At 40.0% G+C, this 17,502-nt stretch overlaps 1 protein-coding gene across 1 annotated transcript in view; it reads left to right on the top strand.

Annotated features, from left to right (window-relative positions):
• Window positions 1–4,688: 4,688 nt before the first annotated feature.
• COL3A1 (collagen type III alpha 1 chain) overlaps window positions 4,689–17,502 on the top strand; it is a 49,298-nt gene continuing 36,484 nt past the window's right edge. The window contains exon 1 of the mRNA XM_059853460.1: window positions 4,689–4,961. Within this exon, the coding sequence (XP_059709443.1) occupies window positions 4,886–4,961 (76 nt within the window). The 5' untranslated portion in view covers window positions 4,689–4,885. The remainder of the gene's footprint in view (window positions 4,962–17,502) is intronic.

Genomic DNA, 17,502 nt, shown 5'->3' with positions numbered 1-17,502 from the left:
TGTTCTTCTCTTTTCTGTTTTTTCTAATGGATGAGTCATGAATGGCCTTTTGTTATTCTTTTGTAAAGTCAAACAAGATTATTTATTCCCTCATTAGAAAAACAATAAATCAACAAACAGAAAAATGTGGAACAACGCTTTCAAAAAGATATTTGCCATATCTTAAAGTTATTGGTTTGGTTTTTTGTTTGTTTTTGTTGGTTTTTTTTTTTTTAATTTAAAAGGGATGACCAAACAAAGTGCTCCTAAAATCTTCTGGGTTGCTATTGCTGAAGCCTGGAACCTTTTGATGGTGAGGTGCCATAGGAACCAATAGCTGAAGTACAATAAACCTGGGCACTTCTGGGACCCACATGTGCTGTCTGGAGCAATGGTGATTTGGGCAGAGCCAACAAGAGGGAATGATTTGCATGATAGACCTCCACTTTCTACACCCTTTCTGAGGTGGAAAGGATATCCTTCTTTTTAAGATAATTCGTTCTTGGACTGTTCTTCTGATGAATTTAACACATTTGTTGTTACTTAGAGATATATCAAGATACTATTTTTTTTGTGATTGTATAAAATTAAGCATACATACAAATTCAGAACCGAGTTTTTTCCTAAATTTAGAAATATTTTCTGCTTGTGGTTGTTGATGTCCAACAACCACAAGCTGCAGAGCACAAAAGCCTTTATGAGACACTCTCCTGACAGAAAATCTAGTAGCTGTTTCATCAAATACTTCCTTAGGTGCACAGGACTATGCTATTTCTTTAAGAAGTGAAGATCTGGGGTTTTTTCAGTTGCCAAGTGGAAATCTGGATCACAGACGAGAGGAAAGGATTCCTTTCAAAATAATTTTGCCACCTCGGTGAAAAGGAGGAGCATCCTCACAAAGGCGTGGAGCCAGAGGCCTGAATTGAGGGATTCCACCCCTGGTGACAGGAGAAGGTACGTGCTCAGTAGGGAGAAACCCCGCCCTGGCCATGGATGTCAAATTCCCCAGCACTCGGTACACCCAGAGGTCATTAAACTGCTTTGGCTTCTGTCCCTCCTGCTGGGAAGAGAAATGCTGTGGGTGCTGTCTCTGCTTCACCCGTATGCAGTCATAATGTTGGCTCGGCCTTAAGAGCCTTCACAGCTGTGCTGTAACACAGTTGGTTCCCAACATGACTCAGATGAGGGATTTTATTTAATCTGCACAGGACTTTGGAAAAAAAAGAGAATTTTAGTTTGTGGAAACCTTGAGAATGTGCAAAGCTGAAAAAAGAGGACGTGAGAACAAGAGGCTGGGTCTCAAAACTTGATTTCCCATTGTCTTAGGATAAAATTTCAGTGAAGATAGAAAGATGGGAGAAGAATGAAACCATATCATTTCTTTGGCTGCCTTCATTCCTGTAATACTCCATTAGGGCATCAGTCATAGTTTGCATTGCTTCTAGCTCACAAACAGGAATGGGTGAGAAGTATGTGGCTATGTTTTGGGGTTTTCTTTGTTTAGTGGCTCTAGACTCAGTTTTTCTTATGAGTTCTTTCCCCCACTGTGCTTTCTGTCACTATTTGCACCATTCACAGTGCTTTATTGATGTGAAACTGTACACTCCTTTTAAAATTTGGAGATTCTTTAGTAGCATTGAAATCCACGCAGAACAAAAAAAAAAAAAAACACAAACTATCTTGTTGCTGGCATAGGAGTAACTGTAATAGCAAAATTGGATGGTTCTCAGTTCAGATGAAGCTCTCAGAAACAAGGAATATTTACCAACTGATTCTACAGGCCAGAACTTCAGGAACTTTTAAAGCAACATTTATATAATTTACTTACTGAAGGACTGAACTTTTGGCAGGGTGGACAAGAAGTCACTTGATAAATATGTAAAAGCAAATCTCTCATTTGTCTTTCTTAGGCAGAATGTCACTAACCACAATACTCAAACAGGCACAAGGAATCCCAGATTGCAGGAAAATTCCAGCATCTTCTGAAGAGGGAGTCAACAGTTTTGATCTACACATCTTTTATGCTATCTACCATAGAGCACAAATACATTCAATAACTTTTACAAGCAATTGTTTCAGGTTCCTCCATCAAGGCTGGAGTCCAGATGCCTAGACATTGCACCCCTCGTAAGATGAGTATTTATCAAGAGCTACCTCCTAAATAATCCAAAATTTCCTGCAAGACTCAAGAACCTGTTTTTTAAGGGGGCTGTTTCTGTGCAGAGGATGTGTGAAAAGGAAATTTTTGAACACAAAGTGTGCAGAGGATGTTCAAGGAATGTTGCTGTGCCACAGCTTCTTCAGGCCTTGTAAGTAAAATGGTGAGTGCCACTCAAAAGGAATTGATTTGTGACAGTAAGTAGCAATTGCCAGACAGTTTTACACTAGAGTTATGAAATCAATTCTACAACGACTATTATGTGAAGGTAACACTGATGAGGAATTTTTATGTAGCTGGGCATTGATGTGCATTGGTCCTTGAACCACAGCAAATACACTGCAGAACCCACATGAGGGTTATGGTTTTTGTGGGATGTAATCATCAAAGATATGGTTTATGCTTCTATACAGAAACCCCAGGATTCATTTCTGTACAAATTTAAGCACACATGTTGATACTCCTATGGCAAATAGTAGGTGTTAGGGTTAAATTTGGGTTCATAATCTAGCCATAGAATAGCATCATATTTAAGGTGGACAATCCAGAAAAGTTAGAATTTAAATTTTACTCAGGCAAGTGTTGTAGTGTAAAAACTGAAGGCAAGCATCAGTGAAAATAAGGGAGTCACCAAGGGTGTTCTATTTTTAAAAGCTTAGATTTAAGAAATTTAAAGAAATGTTTATTGTGGTCAAATGGGCTAAAAGAAATGCAGTTCTCAATCTGAAAGTGTCTTTAAGTCAGAGACCCTGAATGAATTATTTTTCCTCAAATGTGAACGCTTATCAAATAACAGTGATTAGGCCTCATTAAAATTAAACAATCACTGTGGCAAACACACAGACATTGTTAAAGAAAATTGACCTGAATGCAATCTTGAGAACAGTTAATTCAGTTTCACTCTCCTATAGCTGAGAATGGGTTTTATCCAGGGTTTGATCTGTTTGTACATTTCTATTGAAGAGAGACAAACAAATCCAGGTTCTTGGATTTATTTCTTGTTCTGTCTTATGTTCTGAGCCTAACTCCAGAACCTTGCAAAAAAATGTGAAGCCTGTTGTATTATATTCTAGGATGGCTCAACAGAAGCTGGTTATCTGTTTGTTGATTGTAGCTCCTTGAATGCTATAAACCAAATAACCTAACCTGTTAAGTGATATAATCCTAGATATAAAAACCCAAACCTGCAGGAAATATTTCTGCCAATGCAACAGAGACAGCATGGAGTATTGGGAGATCCAGGGAAAAAAATGTGGTGTGTAATTCCTTTGGAATGTATCAAGGCATTCATACCTTATAAACATTTGAGATCCAGAAGGAATGCTCAGGATATGTTAAAAGTGACATCAGATTATTCAAGACCTCTTCACACTTGCTTCAACCTGCCCCACCTCAGGTGACCCCAGCAGAAGAAGGTGTTTCAGTTTAAGTGCAAATTTATTTCAGACAAATAGGTTTTGCAATGAGATCCAGTACCTATCAGATGAAACTTCAGGCTGTTCTTATTTAGTGAGGCACAAAATAGGAGATGTGGGCCCCTTTTTTGGCTCCCTGGGTCACTGTAATCTCAGCACCACTTGAGAACAAATGAATGAGCACTTCTGCAGGACATGACCTGGATCAGATTGATTGACTGAGAGCAGCCATTGGTTTGATCATTGTTTGAGCAGAGATGTCCACTGTGGCAGCTTTCTGCATTTGCTCTGAGGTCTTTTAAGGCTACATTCCCAGCAAAACTAGACTCATAACAAAACCTGCTCAAACCACCTGATTTGGAAAACAAGTTTGTGTGTTCTGATCTTATTCTCAGTGAAGTTTTGTGTGGAATAAATAACTAGTTTAAAAGGCATTAGTAGTTTCAAGATTTCTTTTCTTCTTTTTTTTTTTTTCAGTCCTACCTTCTTGTTTGAGAAGCAAACAGACAAAAAAAAATTCTGCATTCCTTTCAAATGTTGTAATGACAGCATCAAACTGAATTACTTGAAAAGACTAAGTTTGAGAGATTGATGCTTGTGATTTGCAATCTTGTTCTCTTCATAATTTTTTCAATGTCTGCTTTCTCCTCAGGTAACACAAAATCACATTGTGAGGTGGAAATGGTGAGAAAAGCCCTGGAACAGAAGCATGATTTTCAGAACTTCCTTTCATTAACTCTGATTGCACATTAGCAGAAATACCCAGGTTTGCTCCTCCACTTCTGGGATTCTTTCAGTCTGTGCAGCTACACCTCCAGTTACCTTTTATCTTTGTTAGGGAGCACTAAGAACTAAAAATCCTCTTGGGGTTTTACCCATTGACTCCTAATTACCATGAGAAAATGCTTTACCCCGGGTGCTTTGGCATGGGGCTGTTTTTTCACGTGCATGTATGTCACATGGAGTGCACACTAACTGCTCATATACAGTGTCAGCGTGCATTTCATACTCACACAAAAGTTCCAGATGTGCTGTGTATCTTGTTTAGTTGACTTTAGTCTTCTGTAAAGCCAAGAGAAATATTAATCATTCATTTACTGTTAGGGGATGGGTCTTCTTCTCATGTTTCAGTAAAGGGGGTGGAAAAGAAAAGTAAGCCAATTTTTTTCCTATTTAAGGCCAAAGCTGGGGAATGCTTGTGGCTGAGTTCTGTACATGGCCCGGTGCTGGAAGGGCAGGGAACAACCGATGTTGCTATTTTGAACAGATTTTTTTCTTCCCCCCCCCATTTTTATTTTTGCACAGAGAGTCTCATGTCTAATATTTAGACACGATGAGCTCTGTGCAAAAAGTAACTTTGCTCATTCTTGCCGTGTTTCAACCCTCAGTTATTTTGGCACAACAAGTCGGTGAGTAATTCAAGCTTCTTATGATTTCATGTTTTTATTTTATTTTTATTTTTACCAATAACTTTAATAGCTTGTCAGAAGTGTGTATGCACGAACCTCACCAGAGCACTTTTCCTTCACTAATTCAGCAGTCAGATGTTTAAGGGTGAAGCTGAAACCTGCAGGGATTTGCAGTATCATCCCAAAGGTTTTTCTTTGCTTTGCTTTCTTTAAAGTTAGAAGGACTGTACAGTGCTGTCTGCCTTGGCTGCATTTGTTCTTGTTCTAACTTGTTTTCCTGCTACAGACACTGAGGAGATTCTAAGCTATTTCTTTTAACTCTTGGAATAACATTATAACTGTTAGTTCCGTGCTGCCTGGAAGTTTTTTTTTCACAAGGAATAAGTCTTTGCTTCCAGCTATTTTATTTGGACTTCTCCTTTGTACTTGTTTGTCTTACACTGGCAGCGTGGGGGTTTCTTTCAACAATTTGAGTGCAGAAAAAAAAGCCTTAAAATTCTGAATGCTTTTATTGAAGGAGTTTTTAAGAGTGATGTATGAAAATATGTCAGCTTACAGAATTTTTACTTTGACATAGAACAGGAGGGTAAATTAATTCCCTCAGCTGCAGTAGTTTGAATCAGGCATCTGCAGGCTGTTTCAGCCCTTCACGAGACTGATTAGCAGTTGATGGTGTGTGTAAGTCCATGTGAATGTGTGTGTGCATGTTTACAGAGAGCAAGAACACTGAAAACCAACTGAACATGGAATTCAGAGGGGAGAGAAGTACTTTGTATACAAGAATTTAACCTAGAGTGAAGATAAGTGTGGTATGAGTATTTAAGTTAAACAGATGACATTCCACAAGTACAGCTAACCTTTTTTGGATGTGCTCAGTTCCTGCTTGTCAGATATTGTAAACCAGTCCTTCCTTAAGATAAAACACTTTCCTTTCCCATAAATATGAAAGATCAGCAATTTATTTATTCCTACAGAGAGGCAAGGAATAACCTTACAATTGACTCAGTAAGCAGCAGCCAAAGAAACTGTAGTGATCTGAAGAAAAGCCAAATGCCTTTAAAATCATACCCTACACTACTCTGTATGTCACACATCAAGAAAACAATTACTTGAGCCAGTTCATGGCAAACCCATCTGCCTCACCATACCTGGACAGGGACCTCTGCCGAGGGGTGGGTGACTCCACCAGGAGCAGCCTGCTGGCACTGAGCACTTGGAGCTCAGGAGGATCTGTGCGTGAGCAAAGCAGGCAACAGCCTCTGCAGCACCAGTACCCTCACCTAGCACAGCCTAAGCCTAAGTCTATTAAAAAAAACCCAAACAAATAATCAATGCATATATTCTGTAGAGAGTAAACAGGATTTACTGGGGGCTGATCCTTTTCTGTTTCTGCCTTGCTGTATACAAACTCTCTCTCCAAAAATCTTCTGTAAAGATTATAAAAAGCAGTAATTATAAAATTGGAGCAAATGTGTGTTGTGAGTTTTCTCTGCTTACAGCAGCAGACAATATATATATTGTTTCTATTTACCATGCAGTAAGTGTTCTTTTATATACCTGTGTCTATGATCAGAGGGACAAGCACTAAGGCACAATCCAATATAAAGAGAAGGAGCATCAATTTTATTTCCCTCCATAAACAAACCCCTCCTGAGTGCCAGGTCTCCTTCCCTCACTCTAGTCATATCCCTGGACATTTCTGAGGTGCAATATATATTTGACTCAATAAATGGCAAATTTTGGGTAGAAGAACAATACACAAATGAAGTGTGAATGAGTATTCTCATTTCTCTGCCACATTCCTGTTTCATGGGGTTGTAACATTTCCTTACTGGGCTAACTTCCACACTAGTTACAGGGATGAGGTTACACAGAGATTCTGATAAATCACTAGTTATCCCTTAAAAACTGGATTCTCTCCTCACTTTAGAATGCTTCTTTCCACACATTTGAATATGCTTTTCTCACAGAAAATAATAATTGAAGGAGTTGATTATTCATATCACTAATTCATGTGCAGGGCAGGGAATGGACTGAGAAACCAAATTTTCCAACACCAAAAAGAGAATTTCCAGACATGCTGAAATGCTCTCTCTTGTCAAGAAAAATGTTTATATGGTTAGTATCAAATGTAAGTCAATATAAAATTTTCCTTAGGAAAGCCTGCCAGGAGACAAGACTTGGCAAGATATTAAGGAAACTGCTCAGTATACACTGAACCTAGGGTAGTCAGATGTACCCCTGGGCTATGTGTTTCTTTGTCTTGCTGTAATAGCTTGGAATGGAGATTTGAGTATAGCCTCAGGCTAAACCTCTTCTAGAGCTTGGGATCAGGATACAGTGCAACAAGAAATATTCTGTGAACTCAGAGGCTGTATGTCCTTGTAACCCACCAGGATGTTTTTAGCCTGGAGGTGAAATCACCTTGACACAATCCAGGTCTTCTGATGTGTGTCAGGGCTTTCCAGCCCTGCCCATGTTCAAGATAAGATGCCCCCTGATGGCTGACAGGACACGAAGCCAGGACTTCTGGACATGACAGATGATTCAGAGTCCAGCAATGTACATTGGGTTCCACCCTTTGAAGGCACCTTTACATCCTGCATATTAAACTATTAAAAAGTGTAAGATATTAGAATGCTTCTTCAGGAAAGGAATCCATTCTCCACCGAAGCTGTGAAAGCATTTGCTAAGCCTGGCAGCCTGCATTCATCCCATTTATTTTGAGTTTGTAGAGACAATCATGACAGCTACTTCCAGAAGACAGAATGAGTTTTAGCTAGCCAGGCTGGAGGTATTTGGCAGTTTCCACTGCCTACAAAGGAAGCACATCCACAGTGCCCTCACATCAGTGCCAAAAGGGAAGTCAGATGGATTTGGGCCTGTCTCAGTTGTATCTGTGGTGCTTAAAGGACACTTCAGTGAGCCAGAGCAGGACACTTCTCATAGGTACACCCCAGTCCTTGAGGAACTTCGCTGAGGTCATTAGGAAAACTCTACTGCTCTGAAAGCAGTGGGACAGCAATGCCTGAAACCCTTCAGTATTATTCCACGTAATTTTTTGCTCTAAGGTAATTTAGTGTTTTCCTTGTAATGCAAGTATTATCTTGGATGTTTGGTCAGGAAACTCATTTCTGAGGTAATGGCTGAATGCTAAAATCTCTCTGACAAGACTTACTGACCTTTCTACTACTTGCAGTTGCAAATTGCAGTTTTAAAATGATATACAACCATTACATGTAGGTTTCAGGAGGCAGCGTGCAAATGACTTTTCCTGCTGAGCACCTATTTCTGATCCCAGAGAAAATAATGGTATTTTAAGAAAAATTGTAAACAGCTGATTTGGCCATTTTGCTTTCTTTTTTTCTTAGCTGGGAAGGGTTGGATAGCGTGTGAAGTGGATGGGTACTGTGCAGATATAGTTTATTTGTGAGACTGCCAGACTGTCATGTTTAGCAGTTAGCTGTATGGAACACTGCACGCATGTGCTCTTTGTTGATGAATTTCCAGTTTAAGGGTAGTGCTAACAACAGAACTATCTCTCCTCAAAGGTTTTGGTAACTCAGAAAGGTTTCCCTCCAGAATTTTGACAGTAAAACCAGATGATGCCCATCTGTGTGCCAAGAGATAATTAACCATCATAAGTAACCTGGACTGTGCAAAGGAATTAAATATCTGGGGTCTGCTCCTCTTCTTTCATTTTTTTCTAGCTATTTTTTTACCAGGCACACAGCAGACAGGGTTATGCTTAGGAAAATTGAAACATTCCTTTCTGGTCTGGAAAAATCATGCTAAATGAAAGCCTGGGGAATCCACCCCCTCCAAACATTATATGTATATGTTCTTGGAAATATGACAAATTTCATAAACACATTTTATATCACACACCCCTGGAACACATTAGCCTTAGGAAAATGAGACTATTATATAACCCTTTCATTATTTTCCAGATTTGTTTTTGACTTGAGACCAAATCACCAAATCTACACAGACTGATTTTTCTGAAAGAGGGGGTAGAGTTGGAACATCCACTGCTTTATTGTAGGGGGAAGAGGCAGAGGTAGAAGGGTGTTGTTGCTGGCACAAACCTCACTGTTGATGCCTCGCTCAGAGTCATTATGCTTGCTCTCCCCTTAGTGCTGCAGATTACAAGCAGATCATATTTCCTCTTCCAGCTTCTGACAAAGTGTTGAGGTTTGAAATAAGCAGCCAGGTGTCACTTGCAAACTCTGCTGATGCCAGTCTCACACAACAGCTGGGGGAGAGTTGTAATTAATGCTGCTCAAAAAAAAAAAAAAAAAAAAAAAATTACCACCACTTTTTGTTCCAGCTGAGAAACCAGACTGACACTGTTCCATTATTCATTGTCCCAGTTAAGTGCTAGTGTTGTTCACACTTTGTTTTAATCAGAAATCTGCAGCAAATGGGACATACCTGCCCTCCTAATTGGGACAGCATACTGAGGGCTGGTAATGGAAATGATGCAGAGCAGCATTTAGCATTTGGGGTTAAAAGCAACATCTTCAGAGCTGAAAGGTTCAGCCTACCAGGAAGGGCAAACCATAACAAAGTGGACTTCCCCAGGCTAGCGGGCACCTGGAGCACTGTATCGCTCTTGATTTTCTGTGCTAGGTTCCTAGTCTGCTGAAGAGCACAAGCCACAGCTGCTGTAAAAGTTGCAAGATTTCATTTGTTGGTTTGGAGTAATAACTTGTGAAAGATCACAGAATTAGATATTAGTGCAATGGTCATAGCATAAAACTCCAGATTATGATATCCTTTAGTCATGCTTGTTTAAGAAACTGGGCAAAAGATCTCAGTTAAGAAAAGGAAAATTGTTGGCAATGGCAAAGATATGTTGTTAGCAAATAGGGGGTTTTATGGTCCTAAAGTAACTGGATTAGGGTCCTACACCATTGCAGTTTGATATGATGGAGCACAGTTCAATTTATTATTGGCAGCACCCAAAAAAATAAAACAGACTTGAGAAAGGTGTAATAAAATTTGTTCTGATTCAATACTGTTAGCCCATTCTCCATGTTGTGGCCTGGTAAATTGTAGATTACATGACTTTAACATGGTTTAGAGTTCAGCATCTACCACCAATTGTCTATAATTTTGAGACATTCTGATTTTGGGTTTTGGCAGATGATAAATAACCTTCAACCCTAAACAGAACAAAAATTTCTGTGTTTTCATTTACCTGCTGCAATACTTTGCCAGCCTATCCCTGCTTCTAAATATCCATGGTGATGCACCTTGTACAGAAGGAGGTCTGGGCACAGATGTGATTCCTACTCCAGAATGGGTGCAAGAAGTGTTATTTTACCTCTGTAACTTCAGGTCAGCTGTTGAGGGCAGCATGGCTGGGTGCAGAGCATGCTGCAGCCCTGGTCCTCAGTGTGCTGCCCACCTGCAACCCAGGGGATACTGTGGATTCCTCCTGGAGGGCTGGCTCTCTGGGGCCATGCTTGTCACAGCAGTGGTGTCTCTGTGGCAGAGGTGCTTTGTGGTGGCCCACTGCTGGTGGCTTCCCACAGCCTTGGTGACTGATGCAGGACAGTTATTTCTCTAGGGATTTTCTTCTACTGAATCTTTTGATGCACAGGGGTCATGAAGCTTTCCTTTCTGTCCTCTCTGTGGCTTCCTTGACAAGAGATGTTTTGTCACTGGAAAATTCTGTAAGGAATTCCCACAGAATTTCCTGATTTTTCTCCATTCAACACAGTCGGACTTTGTTTCAGGGAAATAAGATTTACATATTTATACGTGGTGGCCATGCTATTAATATTTCTCACATGGCTTTGAGACTGTATTAAAAAAAAAAATTCAAATATTAACCTTGCATTGCTTCTGACTATGGTTAATCAAAAGAGAGCCTCCAAGTAAAAAATTAGGAATTACTGGAATCAGAAATTCTCTTCTGTAACTACAAGAGAGACGGGGGAGGTCTGCTAACCCTATCTTAAATGCTGGAAGTATGCAAGGAGGAATGAGATCCACCATTTGCTGTAGAGTAGCTCATCTTTCACATATAGGTATAGTACATTGTATTTTTCATTTATATTTTCAAGCAGTCATTATTTTTTCTCATCTTCTCTTTTATAGGAAGGGTTCTTTGAATTTTGATTAGAGGAAACTTAACCTACTTCCAACCACTGCTTCTCTTTATTTATTTTTACTTCAGAGCCAATCTTGTGTCTGAGTTTGCAAAGTGGAAGCCTCTGCCTGTTTCATGTCAACATGACAATGGAAAACATGATATAACCTCCTCCAACAACAACCGTTTGTTGGCTTTAGTTTGGATAAACTTCAGCTCTGGGACTTCTGGCTTTGTTTAGTTTAGCAGAGGAGATTCCTTTCAGATTAGCTCAGAGACTACTTCCATTTTCCCCCATTTATGTCAAATCCTTCATTTAAACATGAACTAGCAGAATGAGAATGCAAATGGTACCTCCTTTAACAATGTCTGCACATTTTTGTCTTGCTTTGATTCACACAAGTACTCCATGAAGAGATGTCTGCCAGGAAGGAGAAAGTATGCACAGGACTTTGAACAGGAAGAATGTGAGGGTAATGAAAATATATGTATTTCAAGGCTGAATGTGGTTTTTTGTTTTGAGAGCCTAGGCCTTCTCCTACAGCTAAAAGGGCACCCAAATGACTGTCAAGAAATGAGAGATGTGACTTGTAGATTTAAGACTTTAGCAGAGTTTGGCCTTCAACAAAATGCAAAGTTATCCATAACCACTTGAGACACATCCCTTTCTGCTGCTCATTCAAGTCACTGTGCATCCCACCTGGGAGGGATGAGAGCAGTTGCCTCTGCTCTCCCACCAGGTGAAACCTTTCCTTCTGAGTGCAAACCTTTCTTGGGCTGCTTGGGCAGCCTCAGGCACCCCTTTATTCCCAACTCCAGCCTGGCAAAGGGCAGCAGAATCACAGGAACAACCCAGGCAGGTTTTGCAGCAGTAGATATGAAAGGGTGATCTCTGTCTGGAAAATACTTCCCACAGCAATTCAGCTCTGGCAGTTCTTGGAAGACTCCTGGACATAATCAGTTCCCACTGAAGCTCCCTGCAGTTCACGCCCAGTGACCAGTGGGTGCATTAGAATGCTGTCTGCAGCCTTTTAACATCTTTTTTTCTCTCTTCTTTCCCTTTGTGCTGCTTCTTCTCTTTTCCTTCTTTCCATTTTCTTTTAGGAAAATAAGCAAGAACAAAATGCATCTTATTTTTCCAAAGAGATGAGACAGAAACAATTGCTCATCCGAACAGAGTTAATGGGAAATATGGGAAGCATCGCTCATTGTTCCTTTGATGTTCACTGTAATTGCCATGCTGAGCATCAAAGAAGAATAAACTACATCCCCCATGCTTTCCTTCAGCTATAAGCAGCAAAAATAGGATTCATATTTTCTTGGAAACACTTTTATGTTCATGAGAGCCTCTTAAAAAATAAAAAACAAACCTACAGCTTCTCTGGTTTTGTCTTTTAATCTACTGTATGGTGTTTGCTTGTTTCCCTACAGAGTCATTCTGTGCCAGCTGTTTAAGAGAGGAATGTCCTAGTGAAAGCAAACAATAGGCTGCGTAGTGGGAATTGCAAATCGTTGAAAAGAGTAATTGAAATCTGCTCAGACATTTTGAAGATTCTTTGCACAATATTCTAAGGCTGTTGGTGGCTCAGCTGTTGGCAGGGTGGTCCTCTTTGTAGCTCCCTCTTTTCTGTATGAACAGAATAGCATTAATATGGAGGAGTGGGGGGAAGAAAGAGGAGAGGTTTTCTTGTCCAACTGATTATTTCTGAGCAGCTGAAGAGAGAAATATTGCTGTAAATGTCTTTCAGTGAAGAATCAAAAAAAGTGAATTGTGCAGAGCCTTTTTATTTATCAGGTGTTCTCTGGCTCTGGCTCTTCCACTTCTACCTTTTAAGGGCTGCAGCAGATAAACTGTGCTGGATCAGGTTGTGTCTGCTGCAGATGTTTCAGCCCTCCTGGGCTATGTGGTGCTGTTTATTCTCACCCTGTGCCAGCTGGGGTTATTCCTGCACAGAGCAGGGAGAGCTAAATGTGTGCCAGGCCTCAGGCAGCCACTTCAGTAGCAAAGCTGCTGACCTCTGATATTAATAAAAAGCCAGCTCTCTGCTTGCAGGCTCTTCACTGCACCAAAAGTGTGAATTTTCACCTCACAAGGGAATTAGTTAGGAAGATCCGTAGGTCTTTGTGCTTGAAAAATGGCCAGTCATAGAACTTGATATTTAAAAGTGTCTCCAAAATTAAGTTGTCTTTGGTACCCTGAGAAAACCCTCACAATACTTACTTTAGTAGCCCTAGGAGGTTGACAATAAGAGCATTGTATCCAGTGTACAAATAGCCATTTAATATCCTCTATGAGGCAGATTAAGAAGAATTTCAAATACTGCCATCCATATCCAACAAACTGTCCAAAATGGATGTGGGGTGAATTAGTACAAACTGGAATAAGGAGTGAATGAATACAAACTGTTTTGCAGATGAATCTAGGTTAATGATGCTCTTTGCATTCAGAACCCTACCACAACCTCCTGAATTACAAATACCCTTAATTTATTGGCAGCCAAAGATATGATTCTTTTCTTTAGACAGTATGCCAGAGCACTTTAATCCTTCGCTGGAATATGAAATGCAAGAACCAAATCCTTCATTTACTTCCAACTTCTGAAATTACAGGGAAACCAATAAAATTGTGCAGGGACTTAGGCCAGCGCAGAATTTGCCCCCCTGCTGCTTTACTCATCTCAGATGTAAATCCATTATGGCTGTGGAGTTACACTGGGGTGACTTTGTCCAAGGTATCTGAAAATATAAATGATATTACTACATGTATTATACTGCCATTGTAACATTTCCCATCTGCTTCAGCCTCAGGAGAGAAGCATTGAATCAGGCTGATCTCTTCCAAGGCAAACCACAGAAACAGCATTGCATAAATCTGTTCACTCTCTCACAGAGCTGAGGGGAAAGAGAGGATCATGTCCCACTTGAAATTTTAATTACCTGCCAAAAATAGTTTTAATTACAAATTTAGACAATGCAAAACAAAAGTCATACATTTTTCCCCACACAGTGTTTAGGTTTTATCATGCCAGAAGCTTAAAGCATCATTAATTTAGGAGTTATAGCTCAGTGTTTCAAATGAGATTCTATGTGGACCAAACTTCAGCAATTATCAATTTGCACTCATTCCATTTCTCTTATCAGATCAAAAGCTGAACCTCTCTCTCATGATGTTTTGGATCTGACAAAGTGGTTGTAGAATCTGGGAAACCTGTGCCTCAATGACTTTTCCAGTTTTTTCATTATTCTTCCCAGGGCAGACCTATTCAAGAAATGTCTCAAAGAACCCTTTAATGTTATAAACTCTGCCTGGGCCTAGCTAAAATCAGGAATGCAGAAGTATGTCTTTGAGCTACACCTTGGGGCTGACTTATTTTTTTTTAAAGTTTAGCAAAATCTTGCACTGTATTTTAGTAATTTTTTCCCATTAATTGATCCTAGTAATGTTAGGCTTGAACTATTACTTTTCTTTAGAACTATGTTAGGCCAGCTTCTTATGGAATACGATTGGAAGTGGTCAAGTGTTCAAAGCTAACATAACTCTGACTCTAGAAGTCTTCATCAACTGCCTGAGGAATGAGCAGAATACATGTTTAAAGAAACTAATAAATCCATTAAATCATCAGAAATCATATTGGACCTTCAATTTATGTCCATTTTTGCTTAGTTTAAGGCGCAAGTCTTTATGTAAGAATTTGTTGTCATTCACTCTAATGATAAGAAGCACATTAAAATCATATTTCGGCAGAGTAGTTGTAGAATTTATGCCAGCACTACAACTAAATAGACACAAATGAAGTTCTTGCAGCCTGTTCCTTATTTTTAGCATGGCACCACATGGCACAAAATGTGATGTGCCAAAAAATATTGTAATGTAAGAACAGAGGGGATGGAGAAATCTCATAGGCATTTTACCAGTAATTGAAGAGTAGCTGAAGATGATGCTATGGTCCCTCTAAAAGGCTTTGCACTGAATTATGGTGAAATGTCTTCTTACTTTGTGTCCTGCTATAATGCTAATGTTACCTTTAGTAAAAGATTTGATCTGTCAGGCACTGAAGAGCTTCAGTTACCACCAGAATGATTAGAAGCTAACAACTTTTAGGTCTGATTCAAAGCCCAGTAAAATTGAGGGAGGTTCTGATCAGGCAGTGGTTACCCTTAATCAGGGAGGAATTATCTGAATTCCACAGCTTATGGCAAAAAGAGGTTGATCTCTACTAAAAAGACAGAAGCAGAGTCACAGTCAGCCTGTTGAGAGGGGAAACTGGAGAGGAAATCCCAGAGTAACATCTCAATACAGATGGTTATTCAGGAATATCTTCCTCCCTTGCAAAAAGCAATTTGGCCTGTGATGTTGTCAAGGAATAGCTAAGAACAAAAAGGGTAAAACTGTCTCTTGAATACTGCAGAAGTTTTTCCTCAAAATGACTTTTATGAGTTAAGGAACAGACAGTCAACATTTCTCTGGGCAGCCCCAAGAAAGTAGCAAGGTGATAGATATAGAGCAGTCTGCTCTATCCTGCCCCTTGTATGACTCAGCTTGAAATGACAGTTCTGCCCAAAAACAACCCTCCCCAACTAAATAGCAGAGAAACCACCCTGCACTTTGTTTGCTTATTACCAGTTTTGAAACAAGCCAGCTCTTTTGCCATGGTTTCTCGTGCCAGACACCAGCTGAAGCAGGGAGGCTGTTGTGTAACATCTCGGGTGGGATATCTCTGGCCACGATTTCCTTGCAGCACTGCCATGGCAGGGTGAGCTTTGGAAGTTGTATGAAGAACATCATTCCAGGGTGTCAGCAAGTGTGCCCAAGTAGAGCAAATTGTGAAACCTAAACCTCTGAAGTTAAAACAGAAAAATTAGAGGTTGCTTTAAATCACACTTTGAAAGATTAGAAAAGAAATCAATAATCTGCAGGGGAAATAGAGGCATTTTGTGTTTTACTTGGTAAAAAATATGCTTAGGATATATTCTAATCCTGATATTTCTTAAAGTTTTTAAAGGCTGCAGAAAGGTTGTGGCATTTGCAGCATATAAAGAGGAATGAAAGGAACAGGGAATGAGCTGTTTAAAATGCAAGCACTTGTTTGTACCAGTGCAGGCCTGCTTTCTTCTTATTTATTTTGTAATGACATACAGACTGGGTGGGTCTCAAAGCAAGGGCAGTTTGGCTGTGTGACACAAGAATCCTTCACCTGAGGATCCAGATTCCTTTGTACATTGCCAGTGAAACAGCACATGACTCCATCCTGCAACACCTCTGACAGACAAGTACAGTATTGTGCTTAACCAGCATTCTTTTAAGCAGCTTTCTCTTTCTTACTCTGCATCTGAGAAAAGGGCAAAACTGGGACAAGTGCAGCAGCAGAACTGTTCCAACGCCAGCTTTCTTGGCAGACAAGCATCCCTAGAAGTAAGAAAGCTTCAGTTTCATTCTGAAAGCGCAGGATGTAGCTGTCCTTTTTGGTGTGGAACTTGGGAAGTCTGTGAACCATTCTCTTTTTCCATTCCACCTGATAGCAGCTCTTCCTTCTACAGCTCACAGGGCACCAATGGATTTTTATGGTTGACCCACTCTGGGTCAACATTTAGGTGTTTGGGTGCTTAAGTCTGCATTTAGGTGTTTAATAAAGGGAGGTTTCATTGTCTCCAATCACATGTGGACAAGCCTTACAAAATATTTCATCATTGCTATTAAACCTGAAAGTATCCTAATATGTATGGATACCTAAATTGGCCTTATGTCCTCATGCACTGTGTGAAATGGATTCAATTAATTAGCTGTTTAAGACAATTCCAGCTGAGAGAATGTTTGAAGGCCTTGGCAGTTGAAAAAAACCCAACTGATTAAACCATTTCTTCTTGTTTTTTCCACCTCTTTTCCTGACTCTTGTGACCCAGACAGGGTTTGAGCCCTTTCGAGTACTCAACACTGACTGGACATGCCAACAAACCAGGCCATCCCTGCTCCTGCAGCCTATTCATTCATTATGAGCCTGCCTGTTTCCATTACTAACGATAGGATGGAATGAGTGTGTTTGGGTTTCTTGTAAACATCATCCTAATACCAGACAGAGAGCCCAAACCATTTGCCTCGAGGTAGATGCTGTGGTATTCTTTTCTGCTCAGGAAATGGAAAGCAGCATTGCTGCACAGGCTGGGGTGGATTCCTCCACCTACTCCAGTAGGGGAGAATGATTGTGTTTGTATTGAAAATAGACAACGTATCTTCCTTCTGGTTTGTGCTTTTCTTAAACAATGTATCAGACAGTGCTGGGGTATGCAGTTAACAGATGTATTTACTACAGAAGAAATGTAAAACAATTTTTGAATTGTACTCATCCTGCAGAGGAAATGACCAAAACTAGGTCAGGGTGAGGAAGCATGGGTTTTGTACAGTTAAAGAAGTAACACAAATGCTCTTCTTAACTTCGTCAGGCT

Source organism: Haemorhous mexicanus, chromosome 8 (genome assembly GCF_027477595.1).
Source record: "Haemorhous mexicanus isolate bHaeMex1 chromosome 8, bHaeMex1.pri, whole genome shotgun sequence".
Classification (NCBI taxonomy): domain Eukaryota; kingdom Metazoa; phylum Chordata; class Aves; order Passeriformes; family Fringillidae; genus Haemorhous; species Haemorhous mexicanus.
The sequence above is the reverse complement of the archived record's forward strand: the minus strand, read 5'-3'. Positions and strand labels throughout refer to the sequence as shown.